Source organism: Kryptolebias marmoratus, linkage group LG11, assembly GCF_001649575.2.
Source record: "Kryptolebias marmoratus isolate JLee-2015 linkage group LG11, ASM164957v2, whole genome shotgun sequence".
NCBI classification, from domain to species: domain Eukaryota; kingdom Metazoa; phylum Chordata; class Actinopteri; order Cyprinodontiformes; family Rivulidae; genus Kryptolebias; species Kryptolebias marmoratus.
Genome location: NC_051440.1, coordinates 17,943,540 through 17,957,338, shown reverse-complemented (window position 1 = coordinate 17,957,338; position 13,799 = coordinate 17,943,540). Strand labels below are relative to the sequence as shown.

Below are 13,799 nucleotides of genomic sequence, written 5' to 3'. Positions count from 1 at the left end.
GTACTTATTTAACTAACTATAAAATCAAACAAAAAAAGGGGTTGTCTTCAATAAGAGTTTACTCAAGTAGGTTTCCATATGTAACTGGTATGCAATTCTGAAATGTAGGTAAGCACTCTATGTAAATAAAGCACTTCAATCTGCACATTTTACTCAACAAATCTGAGTTTAAAAACATACCAATATATCAAAATTGTCTGACTTCTCGATCCCAAATGACTTGGACATTGCCTTAGATGAATTATTTTCAGTCACTTCGGTTGTTTCAAAAGGTAAACACAAATTTAGCTTAAAAATTTTTAGTTTAAAAATACATTAACGAAAAATATGAGATTTATATTGAAGCGAAAGTCGTCCTCTCTCGACTTCCGTAGAGAATTTGACAAACCGGATGTGAATCTGGTCCCGCCCCTTTTCTTGCCTCAACCAATCAGCAGAAAGTTTGAAACTCCCCTTCAACGCAGCTTTAGGGAGTTGGAGTCTTAACTTGTACCTAAATCATCAAATGTGTTTGTTGCGACATTTTTGTCGTTTTTCTTTCCAGTTTAAAAAGAAGACTGCAAAGTTACACATAAACTTATTTTATTTATCATTAAAACAAACCTTTTTTTATATATATAAAACATCTCAAACAGTCTGAATCCATTACCCACTGGCCAAAAAATAAAATAAAATAAAACAAATCTTGCTACATACCCGTCAGAGTTACACTTTAGATAGCTAGAAAAATAGCTTGTCAAAGGTTTCAACAACAATTTATTTCAAAAGGATTATAACAGCAATCAAAATTAAAAACTTGGTCCTACCTTGAGCCAATTGCTGCCCATATTTATTGAAAAAAGACATAAAATTCCTTTGGTTTTCTAGTTGGAACATGTCAAAATATTCATCTAAAATACAAATGATCTCTCCTCAATGACATTTTATGTAGAACTTAGTTCCCATAACACGAAACGAATAAAAAAAATCTAATAAAAAAACACATTTCCATTAATTTCCTACGCCTTCAACAACTTTTTCATGTGTTATTATGTTTTATCACAATTAAAAACACTTTCTTGGCTGCGAGCTCATAGACACGAGATCCGTCAGTCTCATCCTGGCGTTTCTCTCCGCGTCAGAAATGCTTTCTGAATATTCAAACTTATTATTTTTTTCTTTTTTTCCTTGGCTTCAGAGTTTGCTAACTGCCACGAGAAGTCTGCGCTGAGCATTTCGAGCCAAATGAGAAGGCAGAGACGCCGTCTGGCGGTCCGGACCTAAAACGTTTCACCCTCCCGTGGCGTTCGGGTCAGTTTGAGGCTGAGTTACAAGGGCTCCTCCGCCTCTCTTTTGAAAGACTCAAGGATGATCTTGGGGACCAGATAAGGTGTTGAAAAGGGGACAGATTTGGCCCACAGACCTTTGATTTGACATGTGATGCGCATCATCAGTCCTTGCCTAGTTTAACGCCACAAGGGGGCAGCATTGCGTTGATAATGACTAATAAGTGACTCGAGTACAAAACATTTGATTAAATCCTCCTAAAAGCGTCTTCTGGCTGCATACTCCATCAGCTCCATCACGGTGCAAAGCTCTTCGGTCTGATCATCATCCTGACTGATTTAAAAGACTGCCTCTCGTTGGTGGGGTAATACTCCCTCGATATATTGTGCCAGGTACCCCAGAAAACCCCGTCCCGGACTCCTTTGTAGTTTCCAACATAATACTTCCCGTTGAGGTTGGCGGCCATGCAGGCGTCGAACCACCAGCCGGAGCTGTAGTAGGCCCCGCAGTTCCCGGACGGGTACCGGTCGTGGTCCCTGTCCGGGGTGGTGAACGCCCTGTTGTTGTGGTCGTACCTGCTGCTGAAGCGCAGGGCGTCGCCCGCCGTCCCGGAGTACCCGCCCACCGTCAGCCTGTAGCGCTGCCGCTCACCCGCCACCCTGAAGTGCTCGTAGCGCGCGTGCTCCGTCACGTCGTCGAAGTCCTTCAGCTCCACCCGCAGCGCCATGTCCCGGTCGCGGGTCAGCAGGTGGATGAGCCGGTTGCCCAGCCAGAACTCCCCTCCGTCCAGCACGCCGAAGCCGGAGCGGTACTCGGCCCAGGTGCGGTTGAAGCTGACGCTGCCGTCCTGCCGCCGCTGCAGGACGGTCCACCCGCCGCCGGCCCGCTCCATGTCGCAGAACACCTGGAAGCTGCTGCTGCGGAGGTCAGGGGTCACCAGGTAGACCCCGCTCCTCGTCTGGCCCCTGAGCAGGTGGTCCGAGCAGTCCCTCATTACTGCCAAGGAGAATAAAATAGGAAATTTAAATATGTTACTATCTGCTGGTTATATCCTAAATGTCAGGCAGGCCCAACAGGTTTTTAACAACTTTTAAAGTGATCAGACAACTTTACAACTACAGACATTTTAATACAACTTTTATGTAATTTGCAGTATGATTAAACATAGTTGGTAAAATGCTTTAAACGCTCTCATCATAAAGTCAAAGGCGGACGATAGTGTTTTTGCTCATGTTCGTCTGTTGGCAAAATATACCTCCAGAAAGTGCTTGTGCGTCTACAACTGATTCAAAGATGGCTGCCACAGCTAACTGACCTTAAAAAAATCACAGAAAAGGCTATAATTCAGATTATGAGCTAAAATTTAGTGTTTTAAATCCTAGTTCAATGTATTCTATGTTGGTTTTCCTCAGTTTATCTTGTGTTTATGTGCTTAGATTATATTAGATTTCATTTAGATTAACCCAGCTCATATTTTAGATATTGTTGTGTGGGTTTTGACTATCTTGCTTCTTATTTAGTTTGTGTGTTTAGTCACATCGGATCGCGAACAACATTATTTTTCAAGGTTTGACCAAAATGGCTTCAGCTCTAACATTTAAACAGAAGATAATCTAAGTTTAACTCTGACTGTCAGGCAACGGGTGATATGCATTCCTTCGAAGACTGCTAGGCCTTTAATTCACACAGAGTATTTGAACTTATTAGATAAACGAGAAGATTGATGGAACAACTCGTTGGGTGTCGCTGCTCTCGTCAGAAAGACTCCCGCCTTGTTGTGGTTTTAACTTCACCGTTGACGCTCGCTCTCAGCCGCACATTTTGCGCAGATGCAGATTCCTCAGATTCAGCAGTCTTGACGTCTGACACAAAAAGATGCTCTCAGACCACATAATTACGTTCTAATTATTTATCTGAGGATCAGAAAAGTTTAATGTGTGGTCGTCATGCTTGGAAGGCTTTTATTAGTTTGCTTTTTGGTCTGAGTCATAAACACGCACATAGTTTCTTTTTTTTGTGTGTGTTTATGACATCCTCTCATTGTAGTTATTCTAATTTGCCTTATAAAGATAACTGATTATTAGTTTTCACTTTTTTACGTGCAGAAACAATGTTTTAAGCAGAGGAAATGATTAGTTTTTGTGTGTTCATCATAATAAAACATGCAGAAACTTTGTCATAGACGTAAAACCTCTTGCCTTTCGTTTGGACAGATGTCAGTTTGCCGTCAGGCCCGCCGCCTCTCTGGGACCCCTGCAGGTGCTGCTTTGGAGGCCCATCTCCTGCTCTCCTGTTCGGATTCAAGCTGCCGTTGACGAAAGCAGCCACCTGGTTGATTTTCACTCGCAGCTCTCGGGCGCTGGGAGTGGTCGCCTCTTCGGGCGACGGCTCGTGGCCGGAGGTGGCGCGGGTCGTCGGCAGGAAGTCGGGGCTGGGTGTGGAAGCGGCTCCCAAGCCGGGGGAGAGGATCGGGTTCGCAGGCGCAGTTTCCTCCGTGTTGTAAAGGATCTTATCCTGTCCGCCGAAGCCAGATTTTGGAGCTGGACTTGGCTGTGTGGATCCTGGACTGGTGCTAGTGATAACACGCCGCAGCGTCCCACGGTTGATTTTGTTTGGTCTTGTTGTCATTGGGATGGATGGTGGCTGGCTGGCTGTTTGTGGCCTCAGATCAGACATGATCCTGCTGCTCGGACTCAACGTGAAGTCTTCGGCGTGTGTGTAAAGACGAGGGGAGTGTCCCCTTTCCGAGCGGTCAGAGGTCTTTGGACCCATGGTGGAGGTTTTCCCCGTGTCTGTCTGTCCTGGGGAATGAGTCACTTCAGAAATCTGTTTTGCAAATCCAGATGTAGGTGGCATGTCAGTTTGGGAGTTTGGGATGCTTTCCGAAGGAGTCCAGCTGACTTTAGGTGGGTCTAGACGTGTTTTGGTCTTTGGAATTGGCTTTGGTTGCGCTGGTGGTTTTGGCCTCTGAACGGGTTTTGCTCCGGGCTTGATCAAAGGTCTGCTTTGAAAGGGAGGCCTTGGTTTGGATGTTCTGTTGGTTTTTGTTGTGAGGATGTTTTTAGGCTTAAGTAAGAGTTTTGGGTTAATGTTCTGGTTGGGTCCGAGAGTTTTAAGACTTGAATTAGTCCATGGGGTGCGCTCAGTGTGAAGATTGGTGTTTGGTTTATTCTTTAATCCTGTCACAACCTTTGGATGTTTTTGGTTTTGTTTGGGCTCTGGACCAGGTTTGGGTCTCTTGTTGTTATTGGGGACAGTGCCACTGGGTTTCAGCTTTTGAACAGGGAAGTTTTTAGCTTTATCTGGTGCATGTGTCTGTCCAGATGTCAAGTCTTTATTGGATTCCGGCTCCTGCAAAGGATTTTCACCAGATTTGTCTCCAGACTCTGTTAAAGGCTTCTGATTAGGTTCTAGAGTAACCGTTTCACTTTTCTTAGATTTAGGCTCTTGATTTGGTTTGAGTTTAATTTTAAAGTTATCCTGGTTGGAGTTAGTTATCTGATCAAGGCTTGCATTAACTTGATCAGAAGTAATTTTCTGTCCAGGTAATACATTTTTGTTAGATTCAGGCTCCTGTAATGGCTTTTCGTCAACCTCAGACTCAGCTGAAGGGTTTTGGTCGGGTTTTGGTGTCGCTGCTTCAGTCTTGAGTTTAGGCTCTTGGTTGGTCTTTGGTTTGTGTTCAATGCTGATGATTTCCTGGCTGGATTTAGGCGTCTGATCAGAGGTGTCAATTACTCCACTGGATGTAATTATCTGTTTGTAGTTTAAATCCTGGTTCGTTTCAGGCTCCTGTAACAGATTTTCGTCATCCTCAGACTCAGTTGAAGGGTTTTGGTCGGATGTTGGAGCCATTGTTTCAGTCTTGAGTTTAGGCTCTTGGTTAGTTTTTGGTTTGTCTTTATTGTTGATGATTTCCTGGCTGGACTCAGGCGTCTGATCAGAGGTAGAGTTAACTCCACTGGATGTAATTATCTGTCCATAGTTTAAATCTTGGTTAGATTCAGGCTCCTGCAAAGGTTTTTCACCAGATTTGTCAACAGACTCTGTTAAAGGCTTCTGATTAGGTTCTAGAGTAACCGTTTCACTTTTCTTAGATTTAGGCTCTTGATTGGGTTTAGGTTTGAGTTTAATTTTGAATTTATCCTGGTTGGAGTTAGTTATCTGATCAAGGCTTGCATTAACTCGATCAGAAGTAATTTTCTGTCCAGGTAAGACGTTTTTGTTAGATTCGGGCTCCTGTAATGGCTTTTCATCAACCTCAGACTCAGCTGAAGGGTTTTGTTCGGGTTTTGGTGTCGCTGTTTCAATCTTAGGTTTAAACTCTTGGTTAGTTTTTGATTCGTGTTCAATGCTGATGATTTCCTGGCTGAACTCAGGCGTCTGATCATGATCAGAGGTGGCAATAACTCCACTGGATGTAATTATCTGTTCGTAGTTTAAATCTTGGTTTGGTTCAGGCTCTTGGAGAGGATATTCAGCGGATTTGTCCTCACTTAAAGGCCTTTTGTTGGGTTTTGGTGCGGCTATTTCACCTTTTTTAGTTTTGGGCTCTTGATTGGGTTTAGGTTGGTGTTTAATTTCAGGAATTTCTCGACTGGATGTATTCATCTGCTCACTTGTTGCATTAACTTGTTCAGATGTATTTTCCTCTCCAGACATTAAATCTTGGTGAGATTCAGGCTCCTGTACAGAATTTTCATTGCCCACAGACTTGGTTGGAGGCTTTCGGTCAGGTTTTGGTGCAGCTGTTTTAGTTTTAGATGTAGGCTTTTCAGTCACTTTAGGTTTAGTTTTAGGTTTACTTTTGGAGATTTCCCTGTTAGAGTTATTCATCTGATCAGAGGTGGCATTAACTCGACCGGATGTGATTATCTGTCCATAGTTTAAGTCTTGGTTGGATTCAGGCTCTTGGAGAGGATTTTCACCATATTTATCTTCAGTTAAAGGCTTCTGGTTGGGTTTTAGTGCAGTTGTTTTACCTTTCTTGGTTTTGGGCTCTTGATGAGGTTTAGGATGATGTTTAATTTCAGGAATTTCTTGACTGGATGTAATCTGCTCACTTGTTGCATTAACTTGGTTAGATGTAATTTTCCGTCCAGTTATCAAATCTTGGTCAGATTCGGGCTCTTGGACAGGACTTTTGTTAGATTTGATCACAGATTCAGCTGAAGGCTTTTGGTTATGTTTTGGTGCAGCTGTTTCAGTTTTAGACGTCGGCTCTTCAGTCGGTTTAGGTTTAATTTTTAATTTTTCCTGGCTCGATTTATTCCTCTGATCGAAGGTCGCATTAACTTGATTGAATATTAAATCCAGGTTGGATCCAGGCTCCTCTAAGGGATTTTCATTTTCTACAGTCTCAGTTAAAGGCTTATTAGGTTTTGGCATAGCCGTTTCGCTTTTATTATTTTTAGGGTCTTGATTGAGTTTAGTTTTGTGTTTTCTTTCAGGAATGTCTTGGCTGGATTTATTCATCCAATCAAAACTTACATTAACTGCATTGGATGTAATTTTCTGTCCAGATTTTACGTTTGGATTGGATTCAGGCTCCTGCAATGGGTTTTCATCATATATTTCCACTGACTCTGTTAGATGCTCTTGATTTGGTTTTGGTGTAAAAGTTTTTTTAGAGTCTGACTCTTGCACCGGTTTGGGATTTTGCTTTAAGTCCAATGTTCTGTCAAGTTTTGTGTTTTCTTCATTTCCCGACACTTTTTCAGGTGATTCTCTTTGGTCAGGCTCATTAGTCATAAAAGAATCAACCAATGATGTCTCAGATTTTGAGTTTTGATCGATAACTGGCTTTTCATCCGAAACGTGGGTTTTGTTAATCGAAGGATATTTGTCTGGATGCGAAGGGTTCACAGTTTGAGGTCTTTGAGATGCAGGTTTCTGGACAGAAGCTGGAGGTTTTTGAGAAGATTTTGGTTTCTGAAACGGCAGCTTGTTTGGAGGTGAGGGGCGTGTCAGATTGTTTTTCAGATTTTTAGCACTAGATGGAATATGAGGTGGGGTCTTCCGATCTGAGTCTTTGCCAGGTTTGGGTTTTTCAGCTGTAGGTCTGTGAGGAGCAGGCTTCTGCTTCTGGTTGTATTTAGCTTTTTTGTCGGGAGCAGGAGCTTGGTTAGGTTTACGGTCATTCTTTGGATTTTTTAGCTTTTGCTCTGCTTCAGGCTTAATTCCAGGCTTATGCTTGTCACCGGGCCTCAGCACTCGCCTTGGAGGAGGTTTCAGGCCAGTCTTGATGTTTGAGCTGATGTTCCTTTTAGGCGTCCAGCGGCGGTGATCTGGAACCCTCGGTGAAGCGGTCGTGGTTAATCCCTGATGAGGAGCTGCGGTGGTTGCACTTGTCGTGGTTGACCTTTCGTGACCTCGTAAACCGGCTCCAGGTTTCACTGTGAACGCAGCGTTAAACCCAGTTGTCAAGCCGGTTACCTCCAGTCCGTCGGCACCCAGAGCGGTTCCCGTGGTTGTCCTTGTGGCAAAATCTCCCTCGTGGCTTTTGGGCTCCGAAGTATCAGCTGCTCCGAGGCCTGCGCTTTGCGTTAGCCCATAAACATCTTTTGTGCCACGACTAACATCTGTGATTGAGCTTAAAGTGGAACTGGGCAGGGGAGGTGATGGAAGAGATGATGTAAAGATTGTAACTTTGTTTGGGTCCGGTTCTGAAGCTAATTTGGTTGAAGAGGGAGTAGTTGGGCTGATCGATAAAAAGTCTGTCCCTTCAGTTGTTTTTCTCGAGGATATTGCTCTATCATCATTTCCCTGCACGTGCTTTGTTTTTATCTCCGTCCCCATCTCCCTGCCTTTTTCATCCTCCTCCCCCTCTTTTATAGCTTTCTCCTTTTTCGTGCTCTCGGTGTGTTTTAGTTTCTCATTGTTTTGGTCCACTTTTATTCCCTTTTCCTTCCTTGTCTCTTCCCTGTGCTCCTCTCGCTCCTTATTTATATTCTCCTCATGGTTCTCATGGTTTTCAGACATCTTTATTCTATCACTGGCTTCAGTTTTGCTCTTTTTGTCTGTTTTGTTTATCTCTTCTCGCCAAACATAAAGGTCACTGTCTTCTTTTGTCTTTTCATGAGTTTTCACATCAGTGGACATCTTTTTTTCCTCTGCATTCTCCAACATATCTTCTTGAAACCCTTTCAAGTTTCCTTTTAGTGCATCTAGCAGGTCCGTTGTCTCCCTGTGAGTTGTCTCAAAAACCTCTTTACTTGTCACATCGACCGTTCTCGTGTTTCCACCAGCAGTCGGCACCTTTTCCTGCTCCAGTCTGCCCTCCTCTCTTGCAGTCTCTTTTTTTGTTTTTCCATCCTTTTCTCCCACTTCGGTCTGAGTTTCTTCTCTCTCGTTCTCTTTTACAACTCCTTTCTTGCTCTTTCCGTCTGTTTCCCATTCGTTTCTGCTTTTCCCTTCCAGAATCAAACCTTTGCCTGTGCTGTTATCTCCGTCGGCCTTCTCCACCTTTTCCCCGTCGTTTCCATGCTCATGTTTGAAACCTCCGCCAGCCTCTTCGAGCCTCACATTCGCCCAGCTCCTCGCCTCCTCGCTCTTACCTTCGTTCTGCTTCCCGTGCTCTTTTTCTCTTTGCTCCCCACACTTTCTTTCGGTTCGGCTCTCCGTGCAGTCAGCGCACATCTTCCTCAGCTCGTCCACGCTGTCCTTGAGTTTCTGCAGGTCCTGCACGATGTTCTCCAGCTCTCTGAGGTGTCGTGGCAGATGGACCGTCAGCGGGGGCAAACTGAACAGGTAAGGACACGTGCTCCCGTGTTGCCCCGGTCTGCACGCTCCCCCGGGTCGCAGAGTTGCAGCGCAGGGCCCAAACCCCCGATCCCCCTGGACAGGTCCATCCTCCGCTCTGATCCAGCTGGCGAAGGCCAGCAGCGTCCCGCACACGCACAGCGTTGTTAGTCTCATTGTGTCTCGAGGAGAAATAGTAAAGCTCAGAGGAGGGAGAGGGTGTAAAAGCTCTGTTTGGGAAGCGCAGTGACAGTGAGGGGAGGAGGCGAGGTGGGAGGGAGAAACGGAGGGAGGAGAAACGATGCAGCTGAGCAGCGAAAAAGAATCTGTGAGGCGTCTCAAAAGAGAAACAGGTGGGGGGAATTTTTTTTTTTTTGATGTACCTGTCAGCAGATGTAGCCTGTGGGACACTAATCAGCATTTAGCTTGGGAAAATGCTTAAATATTTCTACCTCACTTCAGAAGCAGGAATACAGTAACTGCAACAATTAAAAGTCAGTCACAACATACAGGCTTTAGAAAACACGTTTTTTATTGTAACCACACTGTTACAGTCCCGTTTATCTTCTTTCTGTTCACATCATTTAATGAGGACCATTTGTCATGCATTCTCCTTCCATGCTGTAATGATAAATGTGTCGCAGGTTTGAACATACATGTGTGTCACAGTTGTTTTGGCAGGAGCTTCCCGGGCTTCCTGTCGGTGCATCCACGGACATGTGACTGACAGATGTCACGGGTGGAAATATGCATTTGAAGCACTCGGTGCTGGCTGCTGCGCGGAGCCAAGAGGTTGTTACTCCAGTGTGCCAGAGCATATTTCATTTTTACTGTAAGCTTTGTGTAGTTAAGCTCTCGAGTCATAAAAGTCAGGATTGTCACATTTATCCAAGAAGGCTGCTGGATTCAGATGCAAAGCCAAAGAAAGAGAAATATCACATGTACTAATAATTTTATTCAGACTGTACTAATCTTCAACAAGGGCTGGAATTGGTGAGCGTTTCTGTGTGGAGAGAAGCTAATCTCTCTGTGTACAGTTCACCTAAGATTTGAGCTTTTTAGCTGATTGGTTTGTCGGTAAAAGAAGAAGAAAAAACACAGTCACATGAGCCAAATGAGGCATCCGCTTGGCGGGGAGTTTCGATAATGAGGCTTTAGTTTTTTTAGAGCGCAGGTTTGGATGTCAGTACCACCACAGGATCTAAGGTTTGAGTGGTAGCACGCGAGACATTTGATGTTCCCGAAATTTGTCCAATTTGTAAGGCTTGTTTAACCACTTAACCGTCTTATTTTTAGACTGAAACCTGATCTGTGTGCAGTTTTTGTTTTGTCTCTTCTGCAGGCTGAGAGATTTCTCAGCTGTTCTTCGAACGGTGACAGAGGAAATCATTGGTTTAGCCAGAAGAGTTTGAGAAGCAGCAGGTTAGAAATGAAAACTGGTTTAAAAAAAAAAAAACTGAACCTCATCATTTCCTCTTCGTCTCCCAGCTGCTCCTTGTAAAGCCTAAATGCCACAGTTGAATGAAACGCCGTCATTCTGGTGTTAATGCTCTTACATATTAGCGTCCTGAATCCCTGACTTCTTCGCAGTCGTCTTTAGGAGGCCAAGCGAGGGAAATTTAGCTGACTAAAAAGATCACGGTGATGAATGTCCGCGTTGCTGGAGAGGCGTTTCTGCTGATAGCGACTCGTTTCCTGCAGCTGTGATCGTGATGTCACTTCCCAATCAGAGTTTACGTGAAAAGTAAAGGTCAAGTAAAAGACTAAATAACTTGATGAGACATTTACAGTTCAACATCCAAACAGGTCTGGTGTGTTTTAGAAATACGTTTTGTGCTCAGATGAAGTCAGAATAAAACAGAAATAATTAGACCAAAACAAAACACTTCCTTAAAAGTTGTATCTTTATTTTATTCTCAACTTATCCTATGATTAGATTAGAAATATAAATATAAATATGAGCAGAGTTCAGGCTAGCACAGGGGCTGTTTTACAGACAGAGTAATAAATAACATTAATAAATAACCACAAGGTACAAAACTACCCACCGTCTGTAAAAGAGGTTCGTAAAGAAAAGGCAGTTGTTTCAGAGTAATGATCTTACCCACATCTCCAAATTGACCATGAGCTACCTTAAGGATCACTGCTGGCTGAAGTTTTTTCCGTGGAAATCATTAAGTCATCTTACATGGGGCAAATAAAAAAAATTAGTTCATGCTAAATGGCTCCGGACCAACAGAAATGAACGAATGAAACTCCCAAAAACCGACCTGAAAGCCTCCCAGCCTTTATGCCTCCTCGAATCTCTTTTTTTCCCCCTCTCTGTTAGTTTGAAACTGTAAGGCTTTAAAAGTATTTTTGCTTTAAATATAAACAAAACTTTTTATTTATTTATTTATTGGTTCTGCATCTTTCAGGAACCGAACAATTTTTTGGTCACAAATCTTTTCAGACGAACAGAAACTTAAATCAGGGCTCGAACTTTTATGGCGTAGCCACCCCGTACCGCCGTGTCCTGCTTTAACTCCCAAGTCGAGCCATTCCTCTTCCTCCTCCTCCTCCTCCTCCTCCTCCTCTTCTTCATCTTATTCTAATGCAACTATGAGGTCATTCGACATTTGGCAACTGTTGGCAGGATGATAGCCAGGAATAAGTGTCCTTTCACCCTCCACGTTCACTGTGAACGAGTGCGAGAGAAATGTTTACATTCTTGAGGGGTTTAAGTCTGAACACTCGTTGATTTATTATCATTGCGCCACTTTTTTTTTTCTTTTTTTTTTACTTGATATCCAAGCATAAATCTCAGTCATTGCTTTGCCACAACAAACCAGTCTGATGCACAGACTGCATGAAGGCTAATAATGATGAGAAGCTTCGTTGTGATTAGGAATTAAAGGGCAGAGCCGTTTGATTTAGTAGTTTTGCTTGAACTACATTTGTTTTCGGCTGCTACAAAGCCCAGCTTTATTATCGACGATACCCTCGCTCCTGGCTTTACCCTTTTAAGGGCAGCGGGGGATTTTTTTCGCCTCAGGTTGCCCTTTTGGGATTGAGTGTTTTGAATTTCTCCGGTGAGCTGGCTTGGCCCACTCTCTGTCCCTCATCGTGTAAACACTTTTTTTTTTTTTCTCTCCCATACAGACTAGAACAAACATTTGACCATCAGTCCTGGGCTTCCTGGCACGACTCTTCATCTCCATCCAGTTTCGGCAGAGGAGCCCGTGTCATTCCTCTTGTCTGCTATTTGAATAAGCGTCGCGTTTCCATCTGAACTGAAGTGAACCCCACAGCTTAGACGAGCAGCGCCAGCCTTTTGTAATGCCACACTCACTATAAACCCACCTGGATAATTTTATACAACCGAGGAGAGCAGCTGCTGGAGATTCTGGAGGGAAATGTTGTCCCGTTCTTTGTCTGATGGAGGATTCTAGTTGCTCAACAGTTCTGGGTCTTCTTTTTTGGATGGGAGAAGATGTTTGTCTAAAACCTGTATACACTTTTCTGCATCGATGGAGCCTTTCCAGATGTGTAAGCTGCCCCCACCAGAGGCACTTAATGCAGCCCCATACCATCAGAGAGGCAGGTTTTTCAGCAGTGCGCTGATAACAGACCTGATGGTCTCTCACCTCAAATTAGTTCTCCTCTTTGCTTCAGTTTATTTTAAACTTTGGTTCAGAGAAGACTGCAGCGTTTCTGGATGATGTTCACATCCGACTCCTTTGCCCGATAGAGCTTTAATCATCATTTTATAGATGAAACGGTGAACTGTGTTCACAGACAGTGATGTGTTGAAGTGTTCCTGAGTCATGCAGGGATGTCCAGAACAGAACCAGACCTGTTTTTAAAGCAGCGCCGCCTGAAGGGCCCGACGATCACAGTATCGACTTTCAGCCTTTTGAGCTCAGAGATTTCTCCAGATTCTTGAATCTTTTGATAATATCATGAGCTGTAGATGTTGTATAATGTTTCTGTTTATTCTGAAATTCTTGAAATTGTTCCACCGCTTTTACTTTTCCAGTCTGGTGAACCTCTGCCCATCTTTACTGTATTTCGGAGTCCTCTGACTGACCTGTTGCCAGTTAATCTAATTTGCTGCAAAGTGCTCCTCCAGCTGTTTCTAACAGCCCCACGAACTTCTTCAACCTTGTTTGACCCCCTTGTCCTGAAAACGGTACTTAGATGTGCGTTTGAAACGTTTGTTTACTATGTTCCACTGCGAATAAAATGTGCTTTTATGAGATTTGCAAATGATTGCGGTCTGTTTTTGTTTACATTTTACACAACATCCCAACATTTTCAGTACTGGAGTTGCGATACGGACTATTTTCATGCCAAGAATTGAGATTCGTTTAGCAGAGCCGTGACATGATACAGCAGCTCTAATCGCGTTGATCTGTATCGGTTCAAAATGAAATCCCTCCTAATTTCCTTCTTACTTCATCTTCTATCTTTCTCATACACACATTCATATTCACACAGACGCTCGGCAGCCAGCTCTTTAATTCTGCAGTCGCTGAGACATTCCTTTAGCATGTGTGAGTGTTTTCATCCATCAATTGACTGATAGTGATTCCTTAAAGTGAATCAGTCAAGTGTTCCTCCCATCTGGGCTGTATTTTTGTCAGCCAGCAACACCAGATAATGCCAGGTCAATTAGTTTTTAATCCAAAAACCTGGGCTCCATTAAAATGTTTTAACATTTATATTAAAGACTCTTACAGTGCTGATGAAGGAGAGCGGGTGTAAAACGGGATCTGCCTGACAGAGGTGCGCAGCTAAATAAGCATTTCTCC

At 43.5% G+C, this 13,799-nt stretch overlaps 1 protein-coding gene and 1 long non-coding RNA gene across 2 annotated transcripts; one reads left to right on the top strand and one right to left on the bottom strand.

Moving 5' to 3' along the window:
* Window positions 1-565: 565 nt before the first annotated feature.
* LOC108239932 (protein piccolo-like) lies at window positions 566-9,315 on the bottom strand. Its single transcript, XM_025007387.2, has 2 exons — window positions 3,465-9,315; window positions 566-2,262 (listed from the first exon to the last, which is right to left on the bottom strand). Exons 1-2 carry the CDS (start codon window positions 9,181-9,183, stop codon window positions 1,562-1,564), a joined length of 6,420 nt encoding a protein of 2,139 aa, XP_024863155.2. The 5' UTR covers window positions 9,184-9,315; the 3' UTR covers window positions 566-1,561.
* A 189-nt stretch (window positions 9,316-9,504) lies between these two features.
* LOC119617468 lies at window positions 9,505-13,250 on the top strand. Its single transcript, XR_005233751.1, has 2 exons — window positions 9,505-10,428; window positions 12,148-13,250. It is a non-coding gene; the product is annotated as an uncharacterized LOC119617468 (long non-coding RNA).
* The last annotated feature ends 549 nt before the right edge of the window (window positions 13,251-13,799 follow it).